The sequence below is a fragment of the Bombina bombina genome, chromosome 5 (genome assembly GCF_027579735.1).
Source record: "Bombina bombina isolate aBomBom1 chromosome 5, aBomBom1.pri, whole genome shotgun sequence".
NCBI lineage: Eukaryota > Metazoa > Chordata > Amphibia > Anura > Bombinatoridae > Bombina > Bombina bombina.
The window spans coordinates 22,566,691-22,585,917 of record NC_069503.1 but is presented as its reverse complement, the minus strand read 5'-3'; the positions used below and the strand labels follow the sequence as shown (position 1 = coordinate 22,585,917).

The window sequence follows — 19,227 nt, the reverse complement described above, 5'->3', positions numbered from 1 at the left end:
CCGTCTCTGAAAGAGCATCATCAGCCACCAGTAAGCGGAAGTGGTTGCGAATTACATCACAAATCTGTGTATACTGGGCTGAGTAATCTGTCACAAAAGTCAGAATATTGTCTGTTTTCTTTCTTGGGGCATGTTTCTCTTGTAGGAGGGCTTCTCTTGGCATAAGGTTCACTTCGTCCCTTGCCCTCTTAATAACCCTCCTACTGTAACCCCCTTGTTGCAGGTGTCTTTCCAAGTCGTCTGCATGTGTGTTATAACTCTGGGGCATGGTGCAGTTTCTTTTAATCCGCACAAATTGGCCTTTGGCCACTGAGTGGGGCATGTGCTTGGGGTGACAGCTCCTTGCCTGTAAGAGGCTATTCCCCGTAATGGGTTTCCTGTATACCTGCAAGGTTACTCTCCCCGAAGGCCAGCCCCTTAACTCCAGGTTATTGGCCCTTAATACGATACCAAGGGGACTCAGAGTTAACAAATTCACTACCTTTGAGACAGAGGACTTAGAATTCATAGAGATGTGGACTACTGTACTTAGTGATTATTCTTTTAGATTGATGAAACTTCTGATTACTTATAAGTCAAAACTATTGTCTTCAACTAGGTCTGAAATTGTAGAAGTTCAATTACTCCTCAATACCTATTCTAATGCAATAGATTATCCTAACTTTGATAAAGTGCTGCAGCGTACTATACTAGAGGTGAAAAGTGAGATAGTTAACATCAAGCACACCAAATTTATTAGAGATACAATCTGCCAATAATACCAATCCAAATAGGGATGATGAGTTAGTACAATTGGAACATGTTTTTCAGGTGAGCCACCACTCCCGGGAAGGGGGGGGGGCACGACAGTGCAAGGACCCCAGCAGGGGAGGTACCCATCTCATCAAACGAGAGCCCCGTCCAAGTACATACCGTCATAAACCTGTCTAGCCATAATTTGAAATTTTATGAGGAAAGGGTACTATCGCTTGGTCTGGGTTTTGTGCCAACTGTGAATTTTAATCTATTTAAGACAATGTTGGACCTCAATAGGTTCATTCACAATATTACCCTGCAAAAACATTTCTCAGGCACAGACCGAGACCAGGAAGTAGTGACCCCCGAGACCACAATCCAAAGGGGTTCCCATCAGGAACTAGACATTCTTGAAACATGTGACCTAATTACTCTGAGGGAGTTGTAAAGAGAGGGGCTATTAATGGTTGATGAGATTAACCCAGATAGGGTTAAAAGATATAGAAACCCCTCTACCTTCTACCCCATTCAGAGTAGGGGTAACATAATCGAGACTTTCTATAAAAGGGTGGAATCAGATTTGAGGCATTTAACTTTGTCCCAGGAGAGTCCACCAAGAAACATGACTGTTAATGAACGGAAGGCCCTCAAATCTCTAGAAGAGAATGTTAATGTGGTAATTAAGCAGGCGGACAAGGGTGGTTCAGTGGTCCTCCAAAACAGGTCTGACTATGTTAAGGAAGCCCTAAGGCAGTTGGAGAATGCAGATAATTACGAACACCTAAAGCAGGATCCAACCAATAAATTCCAGTGTGAACTTGTGCACCTTCTGGATGGAGTGGTAGAGGATGGACTAATTGATGAGAAGACCTCCCAGTATTTTTATGTAGAGCATCCAGTCATCCCTCTGTTCCACCATCTTCCGAAGGTGCACAAGTCACTGGAAAATGTTCCGGGTAGACCCATAGTGAATGGTATAGGGTCTATGCTTGAACATCTCTCGGAGTGGTTGGATGGAGTACTACAACCTCTGGTTAAATCTCTCCCTAGCTATGTTAGGGATTCCAAGCAGGTTCTAAACTCAGTGGAAAAGATACACTGGGAGCAGGGGTTTGGATGACTCACTGCGGATGTGGTCTCTTTATATTCCTCAATACCCCATGAGTGGGGTGTAAAAGCTGTTTTTTGGAAGAGGGGACCGCTCACAGTGAGCCATTTATTGCCTTTGTGTTGGAAGTTACTCAATTCTTGTTGTCCCACAACTATTTTCGATTTGAGGGGGAGTTCTACCTGCAGAGGCATGGGACCGCTATGGGTGCAAAATTTGCGCCCACTTACGCCAACCTGTTTATGGGTTGGTGGGAGCGGTCCTGCGTCTATGCAGGTGGGAACCCCTTCAGGTCGGAAATCAGATTATATCTTCGGTATATTGATGACCTCCTGTTCGTTTGGAGGGGAGATAAGAATTTTGCAGATAGTTTTGTAAACTATCTAGGACTCAATTATGTGAATTTACAGTTCACTTCTGAGTACAATACAGGTTGGGTACATTATTTGGACCTGGAGTTAAGGGGCTGGCCTTCGGGGAGAGTAACCTTGCAGGTTTACAGGAAACCCATTACGGGGAATAGCCTCTTACAGGCAAGGAGCTGTCACCCCAAGCACATGCCCCACTCAGTGGCCAAAGGCCAATTTGTGCGGATTAAAAGAAACTGCACCATGCCCCAGAGTTATAACACACATGCAGACGACTTGGAAAGACACCTGCAACAAGGGGGTTACAGTAGGAGGGTTATAAAGAGGGCAAGGAACGAAGTGAACCTTATGCCAAGAGAAGCCCTCCTACAAGAGAAACATGCCCCAAGAAAGAAAACAGACAATATTCTGACTTTTGTGACAGATTACTCAGCCCAGTATACACAGATTTGTGATGTAATTCGCAACCACTTCCGCTTACTGGTGGCTGATGATGCTCTTTCAGAGACGGTCAAGAAGGGCTGTAGGTTTTCCTACAGAAGAAATAAAACAATAGGAAATATGATCTCACCTTCTCAGTTAAGAAGACCAAGCTCTGAAACAGCTACATCATCCTCCTGGCTCAGACATAAGGGAACCTACAGATGTGGATATTCACAATGCAAGGCATGCGAGTATGTTCAAGTGGGCTCCTCTTTTTCCTCAGCAGTCACAGGGGAAACCTTTGAGATCTCTTCCTGTTTAAACTGTAGATCCACATATTGTATCTACTTGCTCTAGTGTTCAACATGTAATTTGCAGTACATAGGGTTGACCACCAGAGATGTCCGCTCAAGGATACGTGAGCATTTTTCCACTATCCGGTGTGTACAAGTAGTACTATATTGGTGACCCATTTTGTACAGCGACATGACAAAGATTGTCGTTCTCTGAAATGGATGATTATTGAAAAAATCCAGCCCCAAAAGAGGGGGGGGGGGGAATTGCTACAAAATGTTATCAAGGCAAGAACTGTACTGGATTTTCAGGCTCCAAACTAAGAGACCTCGGGGCCTGAATTCAGAGTACGATTTCATGAATTATTGGTCCTAACAATGGTGGGTCATCCTCTCTTCTGTTTAAGTAATTAAAGAGATATAGGGAAGTTGTGATACTTTTCTCTTATCATAGGCTCATTTTTAGGGGAATCTTTATTTATTTATGTATTTATGTATTTATTTATGATTTCCTATAATCCCATTATTCCATGTTTGAAATCCTTGTTCTGTGCGTGTGTTCCAATTTGGGGACTCTCAGGCTGATCAAGTGTATTTAACCTCTTGTCATAGGCTCATTGGTTTACGTGGATTTATTTCCATCAATGCATATAAGTTTATTAAGGTTAGGCTATATATGTATGTATTCAGTTTTTTGTCATGTGGTATAATATATCTCATGCTCCCCCTGTTCCTGTTTTTGAATATATTGGATATTACTGTTACTTTAAGATGGGCATTTCTAGTTAATTACATATATTTCATTTGGATTCACAGGTATCCACTTTTCATTATGGGTAATACTACATTCAAGATGGTGTGATATCTGTTCCATATGTGGACTAAAACCTAAATGATACAGAAGTGGGGTTCTAAATTCATAAACATATATCTTTTAATTAGTCATGTATATATGTTCACCTGGGTTAGATATTAAATGAACAGGGAAAAGGCTTGGTGTATATTTGCGTTATGTTTGCAACTTGCGATTACTAACAACACCAGTATATCTTTTTCAGCCTCTGTACCTTTAATATCTGATCAGCAAACCCTCCAATGGTAACAGAGCACTGGATATTTAAAGCAGTGTATCAGTTTGTGTTTTAGGGACTATGAATACGGCTCGCCTAGCCGAAACACGTTAGTCTATTTTTTGGGGGTTACCCCATACTCTTTGTAAACTTTTTTTAATGATAACTAATTAAGTTTAATGTTTTTTATATAACAATTCAGGTGCTTGGCGTTTTTCCTGTTTTTTTTGGCTTGTAATTGTTTGCCACAAGCTGGCACCTAGCTGCATTGTCCACCGGAGCTACCTTGAGTAAGTGAGAACAACTTCAAGAGCTCATCGCCTTGAGTGGAGCCGCTTATACACAGTACCCGATAGAGCGGTTTGGGGGGTTCGGATTTCCCTACCTGATTACCAGAGTATAGATGCAGGAGTGACACGGAGGATATGTCACCTTGTGTGGACCAATTAGAGTGATGGAAGGACAGCACACGTGGTTCCCTGCATTCGGAGGACGCCCGGCTGTGTGAACGCTCAATCCGCGGATGGTGGACAGGCTGGAGCCTGGGAGAGCATAACTTCTAGCCGGTGAGAGTTTCAGCGTCCTTGAGAAAGGAACTTTTAAGTTAACCAAAGTTAAAACTGTTATACTGAATGCTTGGGTATACACAAAGGTGCCCTTACAATTAATCTGTACGCAAGACACTGGGGCGGCCGTTTTCCTGTCACTGTGTGTTCGCAAAGGGATATATAAATCTTATTTGACTGTTTGGTATAATATTTAAATTCCCCCTAAGATAAGCTCATCGGGTACTGTTTCCTGTATAAGGCTGAACGGAAGCACATACAATACTAGTGCTGTTTTTTGGACTGAATGCTTGAATATACTCAGTGGCTTGTATTACCAATCCAGTTAACTTACAGTGGGGCAGTTTATTCTACAGTCTAGTTGGGACTCTTTTTCTCTATTTTTAATTAGCAAAAGTAGTCAGATAGTGCCCAATTTGCATTCGGAACATCTGTAATGACGTAAGCATCGATCTGTGTCGGAATTTGATCGGCGGATCGTATGTTACGTCACAAAATTCTACTTTTGCCGGTCTGTAGGGTTTGATAAATAAGCCAAATCAGGCTCTCCACAACTACGCTGCAGAATTCCAGCATGACTTGATAAACAGGCCCCATTAGCTCTTTTGCTGCCCATTACAAAAAAAAACCCAATTTAAAAAAAAAAAAAAATGTAACACTAAACCCAAAAGATGGTATTCACCAAAGATGAATCCAGGCGATGTAGCTTCATCTTCACCCCATCGGTAGTCCATCTTCATCCAGGCGGCAATCTTCTTTGTTACGGTTACCCTTAGTCTCGCTGAGAGATGGACCGCTTAGTAGCCTGGATCCCTATTGCTAAAGAGGGGAGAAGCTGCTTTCCATAGTATTCTATATGAGTCTCGCAAATATAGAATAATCTCCCTTAGCTGCAGTACAGCTAGGATACCCTTCTGCCCACAAAAACGAGTCAACGCTGCGATTGAGGGTCAAACAAGAACTCAGGACTGGGATGCCCAGCCTGCTTTTTATTAAGGTTACATGCACACAGGGCACTCCCAGGGGGAGAGGGGGGGAAGCACAAAATCCCCCATCACACATTTAGATAGAGAGCACTGTCCTTTGACAGGCCACAATAGGATTACAGTACTTAAGATAACAAGTTTACAAGTTCATCTTATCAATTAGCAGTCTGGCTCCAGAGGTGATTAGACAATGGGATTTGTTATCACTAAACTTAGAGCTGAGGCCAGCAAACGCAAACGTGTAATTAGACAATAGTTTCTAAAAGCTGAAAAAAAAAGAGTTAACTCTTTATGAAATGATACTTGTTACGGTTTTCTTGGAGCCCTTCTTAGGCGCTGGCTTGCTGGTTCAGGCATTGCTGCTGGGAAATAAGCTCTTCACAACAAAATAACTAATGCTTCTGTAACAGTGCTCCCTTTCTGTGGAACACTCTGGCAGACACGGTCTGACCCCTTTTCGGGGCAGACTAAGGCTGTCCAGACCGCTGGTTATGCGGGGCTGAGGTCGGTTTGTCTGGACAACCCGTCGGCGTTGCCATTCTGTTTCCCAGGTCTGTAAGTAATGGTGAAATTGAAGGGTTGCAACGATAAGCTCCAACGTAATAGCCTGCCGTTATCTCCAGAGACCCGGTTCAGCCACACCAACGGGTTATGGTCGGTGACCAGAGTGAACTCCTGACCATATAAATAGGGAGTCAATTTCTTTAATGCCCACACCAAAGCCAAACACTCCTTTTCGACCGCTGCATAGCTGACTTCGCGGGGCAGGAGCTTCCGGCTGATGTAGGCAACTGGATGCTCCCCTCCATCTTCGCCTACTTGGCTGAGGACGGCTCCCAGCCCGAACATGGAAGCATATGTATGGACGATAAAACGTTTGTTAAGGGCTGGGGCCGCCAAGACAGGAGCGTTAATTAGAGCATTTTTGAGAGCCTGGAAAGCCGTTTCACAGTGGGGAGACCACAGGACCTGTCGAGGTAAGTTCTTCTTGGTCAAGTCAGTCAGGGGTTTGGCAAGTGTGCTGTAGTCTGGTACGAACCGTCTATAGTACCCTGCCGTGCCCAGGAAGGCTAGGACCTGAGTCTTAGTGATGGGGGTGGGCCAATTGGCGACAGCTTCTATTTTGGCCGGCTCTGGTCGCTGCTTTCCACACCCCACCCGGTGACCCAGGTACTGTACCTCGGCCATCCCAAAGTGGCATTTTTCTGGCTTCAGAGTCAGGCCAGCAGCCCGGATCTGATCCAGAACCATTCCCACATGAGCTAAGTGGTCCTCCCAGGACTCACTGTGGATCGCTATGTCGTCCAGGTAGGCGCAAGCAAAACTCTGGAAGCCATCCAGGAGCCTATCCACCAAGCGCTGGAATGTAGCTGGGGCATTCTTCATCCCAAACGGCATTACCCTAAACTGATATAAGCCGAATGGGGTGACGAATGCCGACTTGGGGATAGCCTCCGGGGCCAGGGGAATCTGCCAGTAACCTTTGCAGAGGTCAATAGTGGTCAGGTAATTTCCCCTGGCTATACGATCGAGTAGCTCGTCTACCCTGGGCATAGGGTAAGCGTCCGTCACGGTATTTTCATTGAGCCTCCGATAGTCTACGCAGAACCGGGTGGTCCCATCTTTCTTGGGCACCAAGACAACTGGGGAGGCCCAGGGACTATCTGAGGGCTCAATTACCCTGAGCTGGAGCATCTCATCGATCTCCTTCTTCATTCCTGTCCTAACTGCTTCGGGGATTCGGTACGGAGCCTGGCGCAAGGGAGCTTGTCCCGGAGTATCTACCTGGTGGGTGGTTAAAGTAGTGTACCCTGGCTTCGGGGAGAAGGTGAGGTGTTTGGACTGGAGGAGTTGGTTGAGCTGCTCCCTTTCAGTGGGGCTAAGTCGGTCCCCTATCTGAACCTGCGCCACTATACCTGTGGGGAGGCTCTTTTCTAATAGGTCTGGAATGGGTAAACTGTCGGGGTCTTCCTGAGGGGAACAACATACGGCCGTCACGTTCTCTGGTCGCTCAAAATATTCCTTGAGCATGTTTACATGGAATGTCTTTCTAAGATTGTTGTCGTGGCAGCTAGCTATCACATAAGTGGTGTCTCCCCTTTTCTCTACGATCTGGTAGGGACCCTGCCAGGACGCCTGCAATTTGTCTGTCTTCACCGGCTTAAGTACTAACACCTTTTGTCCTATGGTGAAGATTCTCTTTCGGGCCCCCCGATCGTACCATACTTTCTGTCTTCTCTGGGCCAACTGGAGATTAGCCCGCACGGATTTGGCTAATTGCTCCATTCGGTCCCTGAGTTCCAGCACGTATGGCACAATGGGGACACCGTCAGCCTCCATCTCTCCCTCCCAGTGCTCCCGGATCAGGTTTAGGGGTCCCCGTACCTTTCTTCCGTAGAGCAACTCGAAGGGAGAGAACCCTGTCGTTTCCTGGGGCACCTCCCGATAAGCAAATAGGAGGTGCGGCAGGAAGCGTTCCCAGTCTCGGTATTCCTGAGTGAACGTCTTGAGCATTTGCTTGAGGGTCCCATTGAACCTCTCACACAGCCCGTTCGTCTGGGGGTGGTATGGGGAGCTCAGGAGGGACTTAATTTTGCAAACCTGCCAGAGTTGTTGGGTCAATTCAGCCGTAAATTGGGTGCCTCGGTCGGATAGGATTTCTTTTGGAAATCCTACCCGGGAGAACACCTGTACTAGTGCATTCGCTACCGTATCCGCTTGTATGTTGGATAGGGCGACAGCCTCTGGGTAGCTGGTAGCGTAGTCCACTACGGTAAGAATGTATCGCTTACCGGAGGGACTAGGGGTAGCCAGTGGTCCCACTAGGTCAATAGCAACCCGGCTGAAGGGTTCCTCTACAATGGGCATATTTACTAGCTGGGCTTTAGGGTGATCGCCTCGCCTTCCTACTCGTTGACACACATCGCAGGTGTTACAGTAAGTTCTAACGTCAGCGTGCACCCCTGGCCAAAAGAACGTGTGAGTAATGCGGTGTAGGGTACGGGTAACGGCTAGGTGGCCTGCTAAGGGGATGTCGTGGCCTATTTTGAGGATTTCTTGACGGTATTTGTGGGGCACTACCAGCTGTCGCCTACGCTGTCCCCTTTTTTCTGTCCAGCGGTATAGTTTCCCTTTTTCCCATAAGAATGTTTCGTTATCTGCCCCGCCCCCTCCGGTCTCTGCTCGTTCCCGGTACTTTTGTAAGGTCGGGTCAGTCTTAGACTCTGCCTCGAAAGCATCTGGGGTGTCCCAGGGTATGGGGCCTAACCTGTCAGGCAAGGTCGGGGTAGGTCTTACCTGTGTCTCCCGCACTGGTGAGAGCTCTCGCTCCGTCCGGGCTTGGGCCCGTGTAGTCACTGGGTCCGCCTCGTTGTTGCATACTGGAGCATAGGCAGAAGTCATGGGGCCCAAATCGTTGCCCAGTAGTACTTTGGCAGGTAAATTATCCATTAGGCCCACGTTCACAGCCCCCTTTCCCGCTCCCCAATCAAGATGCACTTTAGCTGTTGGAATTTTGTACACATCCCCCCCCGCCACTCTAACGGCCACAGTCTGTCCGGATCGCTTGTGCTCTGGCACCAAATGACTCTGTACCAGCGTGATAGTAGCCCCTGTGTCTCGCAATCCCTCGGTAGATCGCCCCTCGAGCCATACCCTCTGCCGATGGTGCTGGCGGTTATCTGAGGCAGCATATACAGGGTCTGCCTCGTGAAGCGGCCCCACATATCCCTCCATAGGGGCCTCTTGGTTAACACAGAGGGCCCGGGCCGGACGATAGGACCCAGAGGGGTAATTGTAATTCCTGGGTGTCTGGTGCGTATTAAGGGGGCAGCTAGCCATGAAATGCCCTGGTTGCTTGCATCGGTGGCAAGTCGGTCTGGGACGCTCAGAGCTGTTATTGGGTGGTCCTGAGTGTCGGACGGGCCCTGTGGGCACCGGGGCTCGGAATTCAGCACGAGGGGGTGCATGGTAAACCTCTCTGGGTTCGATCCGTGCTGGAGCTCGGTAGTTCATGGGTTCGTGAAGACGGGAGTCATAATGTTCATCGGCCAATTTGGCTGCTTCTTCTAAGGTAGAAGGCCGCCTGTCTCGCAGCCATTCCTTCCCTTGCTGTTCCATGCCATTATAAAAATGTTCTAAGAGAAACAATTGTAAAATTTCCTCCCCAGTCACCGCTTTACTTCCGCTCAGCCAGTGATTTGCCGCTCTCCGCATTCGGTGCGCCCATTCCATATGGGTATCGTTAGGCTTCTTTTCCGTGCCCCGAAACTGTCGGCGATACGTGTCCGGAGTTACAGCGTACCGTCGCAACAGTGTCTCCTTAACTAGCTCATACTGTGTCACTTCCTCAGCACCCAGAGTACGAAAGGCTTCCAGGGCTCGCCCGGATAGTTTCCCAGACAATATCGTGGGCCACTCTCTGTTGGGAATCTGGTGCAGGGCACATTGCCTTTCGAAGTCCGCCAAATATTCATCAATCCCTGTCTCGCTCTCTAGGAAGGGTCGAAATGCCGCATAGGGTATCTTGGGCCTCCCAGCATTTTCGACAGGGATGATTACCTGCGGGGCTTCAGCATTGCGGTGTGCGTTCGCTAGGTTGAGTTCGTGGGCTTGAGTCTCTCGTATATCCTCGTCCGCCTCCGCCATCAACTGCTGTACCAATTCCATGGAGGGGTTCGGCCCATATAATGAGAGCCTTTCCCGAACAATCCTGTTTTTTTCGTCACTAATCGTGGTCGGTGTTTCCGCCATTGTGAAGCTCTGATCCAGTTCGGTCAATTCTGCGATCAGCTCTCTCCTCGGCCGGTTGCTGGCGTACCCCCCTCTGCTTTCAAGTAAATCCTTTAGGGTTGTACGCTTCAATTTTTCGTAAGCGCTCTCCATCCGTTCTGTACCTCTCCTAGGAAATCCAGGAAAATCCCGCCGCTGCCGCCAAATGTTACGGTTACCCTTAGTCTCGCTGAGAGATGGACCGCTTAGTAGCCTGGATCCCTATTGCTAAAGAGGGGAGAAGCTGCTTTCCATAGTATTCTATATGAGTCTCGCAAATATAGAATAATCTCCCTTAGCTGCAGTACAGCTAGGATACCCTTCTGCCCACAAAAACGAGTCAACGCTGCGATTGAGGGTCAAACAAGAACTCAGGACTGGGATGCCCAGCCTGCTTTTTATTAAGGTTACATGCACACAGGGCACTCCCAGGGGGAGAGGGGGGGAAGCACAAAATCCCCCATCACACATTTAGATAGAGAGCACTGTCCTTTGACAGGCCACAATAGGATTACAGTACTTAAGATAACAAGTTTACAAGTTCATCTTATCAATTAGCAGTCTGGCTCCAGAGGTGATTAGACAATGGGATTTGTTATCACTAAACTTAGAGCTGAGGCCAGCAAACGCAAACGTGTAATTAGACAATAGTTTCTAAAAGCTGGAAAAAAAAAAGAGTTAACTCTTTATGAAATGATACTTGTTACGGTTTTCTTGGAGCCCTTCTTAGGCGCTGGCTTGCTGGTTCAGGCATTGCTGCTGGGAAATAAGCTCTTCACAGCAAAATAACTAATGCTTCTGTAACAGTCTTATCTTCATCCTTTTCGTATCTTCCGTCTACAATGTCCTCTTCATGCGGTCAACTGCCACACACTGAATTTTGAATGCAAGGTATCCTCTTTATATAGGGTTAAAGGGACAGTCTAGTATAAATTAAACTTTCATTATTCAGATAGGACTTTTAATTTTAATCAACTTTCCAATTTACTTTTATCATCAAATTTACTTTTTTCTCTTGGTTTTCTTAGTTTAAACTAAACCTAGGTAGGCTCATATGCTAATTTCTAAGCCTTTGAGGGCTGCCTCTTATCACATGCTTTTTAAATTGCTTTTCAACACAAAGAGACAGAAAGTACACATGGGCCATATAGATAACACTGTGTTCAGGCACAGGGGGTTATTTAAGATCTAGCACAATACAATGCTAAATTTAATACAATAGATAATAAACAGTCACAGTCATGTGATCAGGGGGCTGGAAGAAGGTTCCTAGATACAAGGTAATCACAGAGGTAAAAAGTACATTAATATAACTGTGTGGGTTATGCAAAACTGGGGAATGAGTAATAAAGGGATTATCTATCTTTTAAAACAATAACAATTCTATGGTAGACTGTCCCTTTAACCTTGCAATCTTATTGGCTGATTTTCAATTTAAAGTTCAAATCAACCAATAAAATGTGTCTTGTGACTTCATGAAGAGGACGTCGGGGATGGAAGATAAGAAAGTGGATGAAGAGTGCCACTGGAGTGAATATAAGAAGACCTCCAGCAGGATGAAGATGGAGTGCCACCGCCCAAATTCATCTTTGGTGAGTACTATCTTTGGGGTTTAGTGTTAGGTTGGTTTTTATGAGTAGGGTTTTTATGTGCAGCAAAAGAGCTAAATGCCCTTTTTAAGGCAAATGCTCTGCCAAATGCCCTTATCAGAGCAATTATAGAGTAGTTATTGTTAGATAGCCTTTTTGGGGGGTTAATTGTAGAGTTTTGTAGATTTATTTTTACAGAAGGCTCTTTTAGGTGGGGTTTTAGAATAGGCATAACTCTTTATTTTTGGTAATTTGTTTGTTCTTTTTTGTAGTGGTAGTTTTTTTTGTAACGGTAGTTTTTTTTTCTATAATGTTAGATTTTTTCAGTTATTTCTGGTTTGTTAGTTTTAAGGTATGGTTAAGTTTTTTTTTTTTTACAGGTAAGATAAGTCTGTTTTGGGGTAACTTAGGGGTGTTAGGTTAGGGGTTTTAGATGTTAGTGGGTTACTTTGCGTTGGGGTGTGGCAGTTTAGGGGTTAATAACATAGTGGGTTACTTTACGATGGAGGTGTGTGGCGGTTTAGGGATAAATAGAATAGTTTAGTGCAATTATTTCCTCTGGCCAAACTCTTTACGTGACCTTTCAGGTTGCATAAAAAGTTTGAGCTCTAAAGCGTTTGCGTTTGAGCGATCAAATTTAATTTTAACTTGTAATAAGATCTGATATTGCCACTCAACACTGCCCATAGAAAATATGGGGAGCGTAAATTACAGCAAAGTTGAGTGAATTAATTTGCGTTAATTTAAACAACACGCCACTTGTAAAATGAATTTGAGCGTAAAGAACACCACAATCTCATGATCGCGTTTATGCTTCTCGCACTTACGATAGCATTCCACTCGTAATCTGGCCCTAAATTAGTATTTTATATTACATATGTAGTGCATTAGTACTTTTGAAGTTTTTAATTATTTAAAGTATGTTTTTAACTTACATTTGAATTGTACTGGTAGAGCATTAGCATTATTAGTCAAATTAGTTGGTAATAATAATAGTTTTTCACTAACTATATTTTCAGATTTTGCTATAATAACTTTACCTGCCTCACAAGAAGTCATTCCTGATTCTAGTGCGTATCCAAAATGACGGAAGAGATGGTAGATAGCATTTGCAGCACAGAATTGCAAACCGTCGCTAATAAACGCCATCCCAACACTGAAAACACGGAAGCCAGCTTTTATTGGGCCTCTGTGCTAGAAGGGCAGCATGTTTTTTCTCTACTCGAGGATAGACCTACCTCCGACGGCTATATCCCTGCCATACTAGGGGAGAGTTGCTATGCAGAATTTCCATCAGGCAGAAATCGAGATGGTGCGGCCGGCCTCCTGATGGGCATTAGCAACAATCACAGAGTTTGGAGCATCTGCGATAAGACACCAGTTGTACGGGGGAGGTATGGACTTATGGACAGACTTAAGAAGATAAAAATTGCCAGTTTATGGGCTCGAGCAGGCCCGCAACTACTAACTGACACCACCCTAATCAGACTGTGCCACACTGTTCGGAACCAAATCGCCCTGAAATTGATCCAGCCCTTGGTATTATCCAGGGATTCTTGGCATTCAGGACGTTTACCTGCCTCTGGTGTGGGTTAACCAAACTTTACCCTATCCCTTATTGGGGTCATATGTCCTTGAGGAAACGCCTGTTATAGTTAATCTCTCCAGTTGAGGGTCTTTTATTTATTTTTATTTTTTCTCTAACTAGCTTTAATCCAGTGATCTATATAATCATTTTTTGTCACAGTAATTTACATGTTTTACCAAGGTAGTGTACAACCTATATCACCATATATTTCAATTGCAGTTTATATGTTTAGATCTGAAAGTTAGAGTTAAATTATATTGTAACAGCCTATAACTATTCGCATAGATAGATTTGAATTCATGCCTTCCCTTTTGACAAGCCCCCATACATTATATATAACTAACGAATTATCAAATGTCTGTCGGACCTGATCCGACAGTGCGGATCAGGTCCGACAGACCTCGCTGAATACGGAGAGCAATACACTTGCCGTATTCAGCATTGCACCAGCAGCTCACAAGAGCTGCTGGTGCAACGCCGCCCCCTGCAGACTCGCGGCCAATGGGCTGCCAGCAGGGAGGTGTCAATCAACCCGATCGTACTGGATCGGGTTGAATTGTGGCAATTCCTGTCCGCCTCATCAGAGCAGACAGACAGAGTAATGGAGCAGCGGTCTTTAGACCGCTGCTCCAAAACTTGTGTTTCTGGTGAGTCTGAAGACTCTCCAGAAACACGGAGCTTGATAAATGGGCCTCAATATCTGTATAAATTATTAGAATTCTATAAGTACCTTTTTACCTTCACGAAATATTACCAAGATGTTTGGCAGAGCAAATATAACTTGTATGTATAGATGTTTACCAGCTTTAATAGTATCTCCATAATTCCAATACTTTTTCCATGGATCTCATCTCGATATGGTCCCCCCACATAGCAATTTAGATACTTCAAACAAGGGAGTCCTAGTTAAATTAAGATGATAATTAAATGGAGACTAGGATTACCTTACCTAATGTATTTGTGCCTTGTGCCATATATAGCGCTTTTATATATTATATGAATGTTCTCCAATATATTTTACAACTCTCCTTGTCTTATGCCCAAGAAACCATACCTGACATGCGGCTTCACTACAGTCTGCTTGACCCCCCCTTTTGTCGTATTTCAAACTATGCTCTGTTACGAAGAAGAGGAGTTAGTTGACTGTTATTAATTGGCTACTATGAGGTACTTGGTTACCCTCCAGTTGTGGATATCTTATGTTAGCATAACCTGTTTTAATCTCATATCGCAATGGAACCATTGATTCTCCAGCTGTTTCTTTATAATAATATGTTACTGGTTATAGATATGCCTTCTTATGTTTTTCCCTTCCCTCTTACAAATATAACAAAGCTCCTATGATTGCCCAGACAATCACTTATAGCTACCAAAAAAAGGTATCTAGGGGGGCGGAGCCGGCAGCCAAAGCCACAGGACGTGATGCATGAGAACTCCTTTTTTATGTTTTTTAAGTTTAAAGGATAAAATCTAACAATATTTGTGACCCACTTATAATATAATTATGGCAATATAAATTATTGATAATGATCTGGAAGCTGGAATGTACAATCTGCTAATATTCTAATCTTTTACCCCTGACTGGGATCGCATGGCTGTTTTGGAGGCCTAGATCGCTGAATACACCCGCATTAACAGCACGGAAGGAGTCACTTGAGTCATAGCTGTTTTGGGAGCCAGTTGAACCTTAAATATGGAAGATATTTCCACTACACTGATTGCTCTCTGTACGAAGCTAGAGGAATTACTCCTCAGAGAATTGGACTCCCTACCTCAGATCACCCGCACTAAATACACCATGCCGCTGGAGGCAACAAGGGACACTGAACCTACAAACTACACTAGCCCTAAACATTCCAGGGGCTACATGCCTATCCCAAATGATCAAGGGGATCTCCTGATAGATCTACTTAGACCAGAGGATACTGCCCCTACCACAATCTCCTCCCCGCAGAGAGAAGAAGCTGTGATCCAGGAGCGGAACCTTGCTCTTAAAGATAATTACCAGCCGAGCCAGGTGACAGAAGCAGTTAACGGAGCAGATACTTACGGCGAGATATGGGAGGAGGACCGCAATATAGTACTGGCAAGATCAATAAAAAAGAGAGAGACAACTGCTGACCTACCTGGTACCGGTCTGGGGGCTAACCCTGGAAAGTCCTGGCCTTCTGATCGCAACAGAGATTTGAGACCTTCGAGACTTGAGTCATGTGGAGTCCCACTACAGCATTCCACCTATGCTCTGAAGGCAGGTCCATATATACCCAGAAATACTCGTAATAACGAGATAGTCCTGGACCTAGTGGCTGCTCCTAGGATCAAGTCACTACTCACCCTGCTTAGTCCCCATAACAGTAACGAAAAGGGTATACTTCATAGGGGTCATAAATCTTTAGAATCTTACTGCTCCATATCGGCTATGCCTGCCCGGCCACTACCAGGGAACAGTTTTAGAACTCTACTACCTTGGCCATCTGGTGTGGGATAGGTACTGAGTTCTATGAGGGACTAAAGGGGAGATGATTATTGTAAGCTATTGTGTTTCCCGACACCCGAACTCTCTCTATGCTTTAAGACTTCCTGTGTTCTTTTGCAGTATTTTTTACAGTCAGTAATGCTTACTGAGATACTCAACTTCATGAAGGTTTTGAATCTGTTTGCTCCGTCCTTATCTTTATGTTCTATGTTTAAAGTGCTAGGTCTAGTATACAATATGTATCCTACAAGACTAATCTCTGTGACAGACCCTTCTGTCAGGACTGAAGGAGTTAACTGTGTTTAGCTTTAAGAAGCTAATTTCTAAAGACAGGTTTGCTGGCCTCAGCTATTGTGTGCTATAATTACGTTTAAGTAATAAACATTCCATTGTTTAATCACCTCCAGAGTCAGACTGTTGGTGATAAGGACTACATTGTGTCTTATGTTTAACTTGTTATCTGCCTAAGTAAAGTAATGTGAATCTATGTGGCCTGTAAAAGGGTGTTGTCCCTCCATGTAATTTACAACATTCCTTCAACCCCCCCCATCTGGGGGGTCAGACCTGCATAAATACTAGGCACAGCCTTTTAATAAATGACATTCTGTTTTAAACCTGAAAACTGGCTGGGTTGTGAATTGCTGATTCCCTATGCAGGACATTGTTCATCTGGTGTTAACCCTTGGCATCCTGTTGGTACCGTAACAATCTCGTACCCTAATTGTTATTATATAAAGTTTTAACCCAGGTAAATTTGAACATAGCTTAATGTTTAAGGATTCTGAATTAGGCTATTTACTCCTTTATATATCTTCTATTACATTCTTACTTCAGGCCGCCATATTGACAGGGAAACTATGTCAGGTATAATTCTGTTCTCAATTAGTATAGTGCTTAGGTTCCTCTCTAGTTTAGTATATACCTATGGAGTGGCTCCCTTATGATGTACTAATATACCCTATTTCGTATGAGTCCCAAGGCCTTATTTCTTATGTACTAGCTATATTTCCATATTGATTGTATTATACAGCCCATGTTAAGCCAGTGAGGTGAACTATATATCCTTTGTTCTGGGGCATAGGGCCCATGCCCCTAGGACAGAATTTTATTGCACTGGTTGGCTCCATGTTTCATAGTTGGACATCCCCTAATAATATGAATAGGTTAACTGTTTTTCTGCACAATGGATCTTGTCCTTATAGACTGTTAGATGATCTGCAATCAAATGGAACACCTGAATACAAGATATTTAATCCCACTTTACCAATATAATGGTCCCCAACTGGATCCACAGGATACCCCTATAGACTTATTGTTCCAGTATATACTGTACATATATATGCCTACTTTTTGTGTAGTTCAGAGTAGTTGATCTGCTGTTATAAATGTTATATAGGTTTACATTGTTTTTTTATGGCTATTATGAGTGCTGAAAGTTTTGTGACAGTTTCTTAATCTGTTAAACTAGTCCTTCTGTTTACAATCAAGTGGGAATGTAGGCATTGCAATTGATATGTCCATCTTATGTAATAAGCAAACCAATTCTACTACTATATAGCAAAGCAGAGGGACAGAATATGGTGATCTGTTCTAATACAGGTCTTCACATAGTTCTCATTATGTAAGTTTCTTCTGAGCACTCTGGCATGCCAAAGTCTGCTAGCCCAATGTGATGACCTACACCCTACTACAGTTAGGTACTATTTTTATAGTTTTTGGGACCCATATTGTCTATGATTTTATATGTCACAATATAGTTTGGGACATATACTACATATCTGATACAATTTTTTGGTCTGTATTTTGCCTTTTATATAATCTATGATCTGCAAACCTATATCACACTAGCTTTTAGCTCCATATTACATATATAAGAACTCCACCCCCATACACCGTTGGACCTACTTTGTAGGCAAAGGAAAATATATCCGATAGAAATTTGCCTATGCGGTTCATGTATGTCTATCTTCCATTGTCCATTTGTATTGTAATTCACGGTTTGACCTACGTTCTTAAATCAGTTACGATAACACTCTTAATAGCCCAGCTACTTTTGTTGTGTCGATATGATATTATATTGACTAAGAATGTAGATTATATTTATGCTCCAGATTACTAGAATTCAAGAATGGCATGCTTTTAATGGATATGTTATTGAATTATATTTATAATGTTAAGTAACATAAGTGAATGTTTAATTATGAACATCCTATAAAAAAGAAAATTAAGATTCATCATAGGGATGCATGAGTCGTCCCCCAATATCCAAGTCAGTCTCCTAGAGCTTTGTTTGTTTTTGGTTTTTCTGACAATGGGAGGTCCAAAAGTGGTCTCTTGTTTCAGCTATATTTCTACATACAGTCTGTTCAATTAACATTTGATGTATATGGAGACATAATCTTTAATTTTGACATATTCTGTATTGGATTGCATTATTTGTATTGCTAGTCACTGAATCTTAATAAAAAATATTAAAAAAAAAAAAAAGGGTATCTATTGTTCTTGCCAATAGAGCTTTACCTACTATAATTTGATCCGTATTAAGAGGGATCTACATCCTACACTGCAACTCTTATGTACTCCTGTATACTTGCTTTTACATGCACCCATGTACATTTGCACCACTAGCAATTCTATCAGCACAAGGTGTACATTTCACATTATGCAGACTATAGGTTACCCCACATTGAATATTCAATTAATGACCACTATAGATCAGAAGGGGATACCCTCTAATTAAGCTGTAGTCTACATCTAGATTGTATGAAGCCACCCTGTAGATTCAATCTCAGACTGCCTTTATTAGTGTACTAGCCTTTTATATATATATTTCATATTAAACATCAGTTGCTAATGCATTTACGTACTATATCTCAGTACCTTACATCCATCCAACTCATATAGCGGGGCTTACCCGCTGAACTCCCTCCCCCTTACTCACTTTACATTTATACAACAAGACCTCCAATTGTAATGGGTCAATTAATACATTGGATTACATGCTTATTCATAACTGATATCAATATTTCTTCATTTACTTATACCCCTCTATATTAAAGGATGAAGAAGAATAATTCTAACTATATCACCCAATATAAAACCTTTACTGACCCATAGCAATCTTAAGAATACAACCTTGTAGGTCAGAACTGTAGCTAATTAGATTTCTTTCTGCCTCAGTTGGCCCAATTGGGGCCTTGATAATAGCTACTTATACTGGGCTATATGAATATATAAAATGAGGTTTTTACTTAG

At 43.4% G+C, this 19,227-nt stretch overlaps 1 protein-coding gene across 1 annotated transcript in view; it reads right to left on the bottom strand.

Annotated features, from left to right (window-relative positions):
* Positions 1-18,166: 18,166 nt before the first annotated feature.
* The window catches only part of LOC128661244 (uncharacterized), an 84,587-nt gene continuing 83,526 nt past the window's right edge, over positions 18,167-19,227 (bottom strand). Inside the window, exon 3 of the mRNA XM_053715523.1 lies at positions 18,167-18,181. Within this exon, the coding sequence (XP_053571498.1) occupies positions 18,167-18,181 (15 nt within the window). The remainder of the gene's footprint in view (positions 18,182-19,227) is intronic.